The sequence below is a fragment of the Nematolebias whitei genome, chromosome 2, assembly GCF_014905685.2.
Source record: "Nematolebias whitei isolate Nwh7 chromosome 2, NemWhi1, whole genome shotgun sequence".
Classification (NCBI taxonomy): Eukaryota; Metazoa; Chordata; class Actinopteri; order Cyprinodontiformes; family Rivulidae; genus Nematolebias; species Nematolebias whitei.
The window spans coordinates 51,480,956-51,490,393 of NC_056499.1; the positions used below are offsets into that span (position 1 = coordinate 51,480,956).

The 9,438-nt window shown below is 40.6% G+C and overlaps 1 protein-coding gene across 1 annotated transcript in view; it reads left to right on the forward strand.

Moving 5' to 3' along the window:
* Window positions 1-5,861: 5,861 nt before the first annotated feature.
* cngb1a (cyclic nucleotide gated channel subunit beta 1a) overlaps window positions 5,862-9,438 on the forward strand; it is a 48,479-nt gene continuing 44,902 nt past the window's right edge. Inside the window, exons 1-2 of the mRNA XM_037694784.1 lie at window positions 5,862-6,009; window positions 7,360-7,575. Coding sequence (XP_037550712.1) covers window positions 5,862-6,009; window positions 7,360-7,575 — 364 coding nt within the window. The remainder of the gene's footprint in view (window positions 6,010-7,359; window positions 7,576-9,438) is intronic.

Here is a 9,438-nt window from a genome sequence, read left to right on the forward strand (position 1 = left end):
AGGTCGATGGTCCTTCTTGATCATGTGAGCAGCTGGTTTTAGTTGTCAGCAGCAAAACTGGTTGATCCACTCTGAGAAGGTGCTATTTATAAGACTGAGCTGAATACAGCTCTTCAGACTGAGGAAGTCTTTGGGATGAAAGACGAAAAGTTTCTACTTTTTTTTTTTTTAATGTCCAGAGGACCAGATTGAACTTTTTTTTATTTTTCTACCTGGATTATTGAGCATGTATCAGGATGAACCCCTCATTGTTTTCAGTGTGTTCCATCAGTTTATGATTTTCATCCAAAGGACTGATTTTTTAAATTTATTGATTAGCTTGGTAGAAAAAGATAGCCGTTTGATTGTGTGTCAATGGGCAAACAAAGGCACAGATTAAGTTGTAAAGAACTTTGAGTGATCTGGTTGGATAGAAAGGCACTAGATAAGTACAATCATTTTACCAATTATCTCCAGCAGTCATTTTGTGAGAGGAAGAGTACACCTTGGACAGGTCACAAGTTCATCATAAGACCACACAGAAACAAAGGAGCCAAACTTTCACACTCTCACTCACATCACGGAACAATTTAGCGTTACCAATTAACCTCACATGTAGGTTTTCTTGGTTTTGCTATAGGCAGTAACCAAACACCAAAGGCCTTGGAGCTCTGACCATAGCGTATCACAGCTGGCTCTTGGGACATGTAGAGTCACCTCTCTGATGGGGAAAGAAACTGAACTTGTGCATGAGGTTGAGGGGTACCAACTAGTTATTGTCAGGCTCACCTCAATGCACATTGTGGATTCTGGAAACAATCTTCTTGAGAAGAACTGGACGTTTTTCCAATGTGGATTTACTCGTAGTTAAAGGCATCAGCCTTGTGTGGATCTACATATAGTCCCCTGGTTTGGTGGCTATGTGTTGGTCTTCCCAGTAAATGAGAGGGTAACTTCCCTGCACCTTCGGGTGGACTGACTGGCTCTTACTGTTTGTGCCTATGTGCTGAATGACAAATCAGAGTATCCAGCCTTCTTAGAATCATTAGAGGAGGTGCTGGAAGGTGATCCAGCTAGGGACAACATCAATCTGCTGGTAGACTAAAATGCACACATGGGTAGCGACAGTGTAACACGTAGGGGTATGATTAGTAAAAACGGTCAGCTGAACTTGAGGAGTGTTCTATTGTTGGCCTTTTGTGCTAGTCACAAACACCATGTTCAAACATAAATGTGTCCATTGGTGCACATTGAACTTAGCCGCAGACTGATGATAGGCTTTGTAGTCGTGTCAACTGATTTGCAGCTGTTTGTTTTGGATATTCAGGTGAAGAGAAAAGCTGAGCGGTCAATTGATGACCCTATGGTAGTGAATAGGATCAGATGGGAGGAAGCTGGGTTGATGCTTGATGTGGTAGAACCCTATAAGTATAGAAAGTTTGCTGGGAATGCCTGGCAAAATAACTTGTCTAAAAGATCTTTAACTCACATCAGGTAGAGCTTCAATTGCATACCAGTAACAGTGACACTGAGTGGGCCTCCATTGTCAACGAAGGTGCCCTGAGCTATGGTGGCAATATTGTTGGTACATTTCGAGGATGCAGTCCTTGAAGGAACTGAGCGTCAGATCGCATGTTCTCCAGGTGAATTCAGATAAGGCGGCCTTCAAGGCCAACCAGGGGAGCCAAATTCAGATAAACAAACAGTTGTTTTGGGGACAGGCCGAACTTAATGGCATCTACCATGAGTCTGCGTTGGTCCAAACGGTTCAGAAATGTCCAAATTCCACAGCCACACCAATGGAACGTGCCTAAGTAAAATCCCCAAGATCTGATCCATTCTGCCCAAAGCATTTGAGTCTGGGTACTCGAGGAATGAACCAAGCCATCATAAAGGCAAGCAGCGTGATTGGGTCCCAATTTGCTGCCGACAACTTCCTTGATTGTAGATAAAAACCAACAACCAGCTGAATCCAAAAAGCAGGAACCAGTTATCGTAAATCCAATTAGGCCATGCTGATTATTTTAGCCGCAGCTTCGTGCACTCCACCCATCTTCGGACGACTGTACGTACATATTCGCGTTGTATCTCGGTGCAATGCCAATAAAGTTTATTCTGATTCTGATTCTAAATATGCGTCCTTAAAATCCACAAATGGTAGCAGAGATAGACACATCATCAAGACTTCAAGTCGATGAGATATCCAGACGTGTGCATGCCAACTGGGCAAATCATCTCGCCTAAAGGCTGTCTTCTCTTTGAAGAAATGTTATCAATTGTGTTGAGGGACCAGCTGACCAAATCAAGTCCGTAATTATGGTTCAGAAGATATGCAAGAGAGGCTCAGAAGCAGTTTCACAGACAGACAGAGCAGCAAAACAAAGTGGAGAGGGAGGGGGAAAGCATCTGACCTCGGCAAGAGCAAGTGGTGAAGTGTAAGCACCCGGGACCAATCGAAGATTAGGTGTCTTGCTCAGAGACACCATTATATGTGGGAATAGCTGTGAATTGAGCAGCGACTTTCTGGTCCTCGGTTGGCTGCCCTGCCTCTACCCCATCTCGGCCCCCAGAGAAATAAATATACATATAAATAAAACATATATTTAAATGTACAATAAATAGACAATAAAATGCTGGTAAATTGTCAGGCAGATGAGGCAGGTATCCTAGGTTCTACATCCCACTTTCCAGATTAGTGTATAAGCTACACTTATTGATTTTTGTTATAAGGTGTAAAATATGTGCTTATATGCTACATGTGTTTTAATTCAACTTTTCATAGCACAAAATACATTGATTTACTTAATCTAAAGAATTTGTTGATTGAAGAAAGTCATAAAAATTTAGTAATCGGAGAAGCTCCTTCAACAGATAATCACAATTTAGTGCAATCACAGAAATTCTGTCCAAAAAAGTTCAATCTGGTCCTCTGGACATTCAAAAAAAAAAAAAGGTAAAAAAATATAGAAACGTTTCGTCTCTCATCCAAGAGACTTCCTCAGTCTGAGGTGCTGTTTTCAGCTCAGTCTCTTAAATAGCACCCTCTCAGAGTGGATCAACCAGTTTGCTGCTGACAACCAAAACCAGCGTGACCAGCTCTCAGCCAATCAGTCCTAATACTCTGAGGCATAAGATAAATGGGGCTTTGTCTGTAGGATGAAATAGGTGTATAATTAATATGTATCTTTATTTGTATCTTTTCTATATCTTCCACCTGAAGGAGCCATTTTGTATAACTCTTCAGAACAGACCCTGTCTTGTTCCTCTCTGAAACACAACTTAATCATAAGAAAATGGTAACTACAAATTAACCATAAAACTGAAAAGTATAAAATATAAATAAGATACAGTCAAGAAAAGATAACAAATATTTCATGTCCAAGTCTTTCTGTTCTGATTCTTGTTGGCATTCAGGTCTGGATTTGTCTCCCTGTCAAAGTTTGGGTCTATGTTTAGATCCAAGTACAGGACTGCACATGGATCCATGTCCTGATCTGAGTGCAAATTATCAATCCAGGTACATGTCATTTCTAGACTTGGGTTTAGGTATAGATCTATAATCATTAACAGGTTAAGGAGCAATTCCTGGCCCTGGTCTGGGTTTAGGTCAAGGTTCAAGTCCTGCTCTAACTCGTTCAGCAACAGGTCCAGATCTAGAACCAAGTTTTGATCCAGGTCCCATGGCTGAACTAAAACTGATTTGATTTGGTCTGGATGGAAGAAGAGATCCAATAAAACCTAAAACAGTAACGGGACTTTCTTCCTCTGTAGTCCAGTTAGTTTCCATCCCAGTGTTCAGGATTGCAAATCTGGATCATAAAGAAGAATCTGTACTGAAACCAGTAGTTTGAAGCCAGTTCGGGTTGAATCTGTGTATCAGGACTTTGGTTTGATGTTTCAGCAGATCTGAAAACTATCTGTGGTTGCAACTAAAAGTGCTCTTTACATTTTGCAGCAGCTAATGTAGTATGTCAGGACAGCTGTTGCTGTGGACATCCTATTAGTTAATTATTCTTAAGGCTAGTTCAAGCACAAAGAATATTAACTGTTTAATTAACAACGGATTCTTTCTTTTTTGAGTTAAATTTCTGCCATGTGACCAAGATAACTTGAGAGTGGAGTGTATAATGAGTGACATGAGACGTCATTTATCTTTGACCCATCAGAATAAATGCGGTCATTTATTTAACAGAATCAAAATTTTACATGGGCAGCATGGTGGCGCAACTGCCTCTCAGCGAGCAGGTCCCTGGTTCAAACCCCGGTCCGGGGGCCTTTCTGGGTGGAGTTTGCATGTTCTCTCCGTGCATGCGTGGGTTTTCTCCAGGTACTCCGATTTCCTCCCACAGACCAAAAACATGCATGTTAGGCTGATTGGTAACTGTAAATTGCCCCTAGGTGTGAGTGAGAGAGTGAATGGATGTTTGTCTCGTTTGTCTCTATGTGGCCCTGTGATGGACTTGCGACCCGTCCAGGGTGTACCCCGCCCCTCGCACAGTGATTGCTGGACATGGGCACCAGCGACCCCCGTGACCCAAAATGGAATAAACGGGTAAAGATAATGGATGGATGGATGGATTTAGATGGATGAAGGAAAGTGTGTTGACCAGGAATGGCACCCTTCATCCGACCCCAGCTCAGCCCCTGTACACTCGGTGCATGACGACTCGTTACCTTTGCAGAAGATAAATCAGCTCCGGTACAGAGGTCCATTTCAACGCTACCTTTCAGCGTCTCCGGTCAGGGTGGCTGAGAATCGTCTGAAGTAGTGACGATACTCCGTTCAACAGAATAAGCTTCCTTAGAAGGAATCTTCCTTAGAAGTTGAGAGCATTTAATGCTCGGGGTGAGATCACAGCGAGGCGTGCTGTGACTCCGCTGAAATGGACGGACCATTGGCTCATGGTCCAAAATCCATCAGCTATTAGAGTAGAGACTGTTAGACCTTAGCCTCCATTAAGACTGAAAATTCCAGTAAGACTGAAAGTTCCAGTAAAAACTCTCAAGTTCCAGTAAATGTTGACTTTTAAAGGGTATCCACTTCCTGTTACTTGGTACTTCCTGATTGGTTAACACAACCAGCAGGGGTGGAGTTTTAGTTATGTCAGAGGGTTATTAGAAGTCACAGACAGCAGACATGTTTTTAAGAACGGTTAGTAACAGACAGGAAAATATTTTGAAGAAGTGAGAGACTTGCAGGCGCCAGTTTCTTATTTACTGTCTGAGAGTTTTAAAACAAGGCACTTCATTCTCATAACTTGTTCTCTGACTTTTGACAGACATTACAACTCCACTCCTCATTCAGACAGAAGAGTAAAATGCACAATTACTTTGTAGATAGACATTTAACTTGTATGATCTAAGTCTAATGAGGTTTAAAAATCATTAATACTGTTTCACAGTTGATTTAAATGAGTAGTTTACTTCAACATTAGAAATGGTATGAACTGAACACACTTTTGATTATCAAGATATTGTAAAATATTAATGATAATAAAAAAAAGAAGAGTGTTCTTTCAATAGATTAATTCAGGATACAATTAAATAGTCTCTTGATGAGATCATTTGTGTTCTGGATTCAAATCGATGAAATAACAGTTCCTGTCCCCTGAAGGTCTTCAGAGACTGATTGATGTAGGAGGTCTAGTTCACTACACTAACAAATCTACCTTCAAAAACTGACAATGATGTCCTTGTGTCTATAGTAAAGATATTATTTCAGCAAATGAGGAAGATGAGGAGCTGCTAAAGATTGGTGTGAAGGCCTGGTCAAGTCAGGGAGACCTGCTGGCTGCAGATGAGTAAGTTTACAAAATACCCAATGTGAGCTTCCTCCATTAGGCCTGTCCTTCACTTTCATTGTCCTGTTGTCATCCTGCAGGATGCGTCCGTTGTCTGCTGCCAGCATCGGCAGCGTTGGATTCCAAGAACGCCTGAATGAGCTGGTCAAGTTCTTCAAAGGTCGAACAGAACGCCAGAAAGGCCGACTGGTAGATCCAGATGCATCTGAGGATGACAGCCCCAAAACCTGTATGTGTGTTCTTTGTCTACAAGTAGTATCCTCATACATAACATGCTCCCACAGTTTTAAAATACTTTGTATTCCAATGGAGGTACTTCAAGTTTTAAATAAATAAATATGAAATAAGTTTTTTGGAGACGTGAGTCAATCTGAAAAAAATCTCTGCAGACTCAATTTAACCTCATGATTATTTGAAAAGAGCAGTAGTTAAAGATTTTAGCCCTTAGGAGCCACTTTTATTTGCAGTTTCTGACTTTTTCTCTTCACAGATGAAAAACAAATAAAATGGCAGAACCGAACCATGTGATACTGCAGTTAACCAGAGTTTAGACTTTGAAAAGAAAAAGTTTGTGACATGGCCAGTGATCACCAATGTTCCAGAAAGTTGACTGATTATTTTGCATTAAAAACTTTATTTTTTATGTGGTATGTGTGTAGATGCTAAAACTACAAATCCCTCTGGACCCACCAGCAATGAGCTTGATCTGCACTAGTATTTGGGAGTGTGGGTTCAATTCTCTGCCAGCAGACACCAACAAACCTGGAGCATCATGTATGAAAGAGTGTGCAGCTTTCAAAAGTATGTACACACAAACATTCAAATTTATGAAACTGTGCACACTTATCAAGAAGAATCAGTCCAGAGGACCTGACTTAACTTTGTTAGATGTGCACACAAGTTTCTGACCACCTTTCCTTTATACATCCATTCATTTATACATCCATAAATGTTCAAACTCATAAGAAAACATCAAAACAAACAGTCATATTGTGATAAATTTATGTTTCAGTGCTTTTGTAGTTTGATACTGTTGAATGAAAAAGTTTGAGTATATAAATGCACACATTTTTTAATTAGTTTTCATCCATCCTACATTTGCGTGGAACATGGGGTACGCAACCATTTGTGCGTTTGCACCATTCATACATGAGGCCCCTGGTATTTCATGGGAAATAAATCACCTGCAGATGTGCCCACATTAGATTTGTGGAATAGATCAAGACTTTGGTCCTTGTTAGTTATTGCACTGAACCAGATGATGTCAGGGTTGTTGAAGGGGGTGTAATTTGTTTTATTTTATTTTTTACTTTCTTCCCATTTTTATTCACTTGGTTCGATGTGTATTTACCAGGTAAGTTACTAGTATTTACTGGTTACATGTTGGTTACATAACTGACACTTAAAGTACCTACAGCTATGTTATGAAGGGACATATTACCCCATACTTTCAGGGTATGTGTCCCTGTGTATTATGCATTTTTTACTGCTCTTTGTTGTTCCACTTCTCTGCCTACACTTTAGGTTGTCTATACAAGCAACATACAACACTCTAAACTTCATGTCCTGATCTTTGCAGCCCCGAGCAAAGCTCCACTGCCTCCTCCTCCACCACCTCCTCCAGGAGGGGAGAACAAGGATGGCATGACTGCAGTACAGGAACAAGATGAGGGGAATGAGCTCAACTTTGAACTTATGGGGTATCCAGTTAAAATCCCCAAACTTCCCCCTATCCCCAGCTGGCTGCGAGCGATCCTGGAATACCGCTTCCCCTCAAGCATTGACCCATTCACTGGTGAGAGTTTCACCAGAACATCAATTTTCAAAACAAAAGCACACTCAGTTTTAGAAAACAACTGTTAAGAAATTAATTTGTGTAAGGATGGTATCCCTCTGTCAGTCTCCCTGTGGATGTACTCCCTAGTGTCTCTCATTAATTACCTTGATCAGTTCCACCTGTGTGTCTTCCAGGTGTTTGTAATTTGTCTCATCTAGTCTGTGTATATAAGCCCTGGTCTGTGTTTCAGTCTTTGTCAGTCCATCGTCTGGTATCCCTCCTGTGTCCCTTGTGTTTTGAATCACATGCCTTGTAAGCGTTTGCTGCCATGCCAGCTATTTATTTTCACTATTAAAGTATTTATTATTTTTACATCATGGACTCTGAGCCCTGCCTGCACCAATGGGTTTGTTCCTGCTTAGCTCAGTCTGAAAATCCTGACAATTTGTGGACAAAGATTTTTTAAAAAAATGCAGTTTTGAGCAAAATGACTGTTCAGTGTATTCAGAACATTATTTATCAAAATAAACGTACAAGCAAATTTTGAAAACAATTTGAGGAAGAGACAGTTCAGGACCCAAACCTTGATTTCAGTCTCTGGTTCCATTTGAATTCTTTGTCCCTGCAGAAAGTCCTCTGGTACAGAAAAAAAAACAGATAACTGAGCCTGGACAAAACAGAAAAATTACATTTAAAAAACACTGTTCTTCTGAATTTTATACTGTAACATTTTCCAAAATCAGTTGGGAAAGTGTGAGTAAATCATTGAATTGGCAAAAGATAAAGTTTCTCAAAGATAACTAAGTCCATGCTCAATAATCCAGGTATACAATCCAATATTTTTCAGTCAGGTCATCTGGACAGTTTCTTTTTTTGCGCTGAAACGTTTCGCCTTCGATCCGGAAGGCTTCATCAGGCAAAGAAACATACAACGAAACTGATTCTTCCCCCTCAACAGCTTACTCCAAACTGGAACAAACTACACACACATATATCACACGGACACTAAACAAATTGTGAATAAAAACTGAATGCAATGATGTGGAGATGGCAAATGTCAATATTTTATTCATAATATAACATAGATGACAGATCAAAAGTTTAATCTGAGTAAATGTAATATTTTAAAGGAAAAAAATGTTGATTAAAAATTTCACAGTGTCAACAAATCCCAAAGAAGTTGGGACAAGTAGCAATAAGTGGCTGGTAAAAGGAAATTGAACATATAACGAACAGCTGGAAGACCAATTAACACTAATTAGGTCAATTGACAACAGGATTGGGTATGAAAAAAGCTTCTCAGAGTGTCAGTGTCTCTCAGAAGCCAAGATGGTAAGAGGATCACCAATTCCACCATTGTTGCGCAGAAAGATTGTGCAGCAATACCAGAATGGTGTTACCCAGCGTAAAATAGCAAAGACTTTTGTTATCATCATCAACCTTGCATAACATCTTCAAAAGATTCAGAGAATCTGGAACAATCGCTGTGTGTAAGGGTCAAGGCCATAAACTCTACTGGATGCTCGTAATCTCCGGGCCCTTAAATGTCACTACACCTCAAACAGGAATGCCACTGTCAAGGAAATAACAGAATGGGCTCAGGAATACTTCCAGAAAGCATTGTCAGTGAACACAATCCACCATGCCATCCGCCGTTGCCAGCTGAAACTCTACAGTGCAAAGAGGAAGCCATTTCTAAGCAAGCTCCACAAGCTCAGACATTTGCACTGGGCCAGGGGTAATTTAAAATGGAGTGTGGCAAAATGGAAGACAGTTTTGTGGTCAGATGAGTCACGATTTGAAGTTCTTTATGGAACACTGGGACGCCATGTCATCCGGACCAGAGAGGACAAGGATAGCCCAAGTTGTTATCAACGCTCC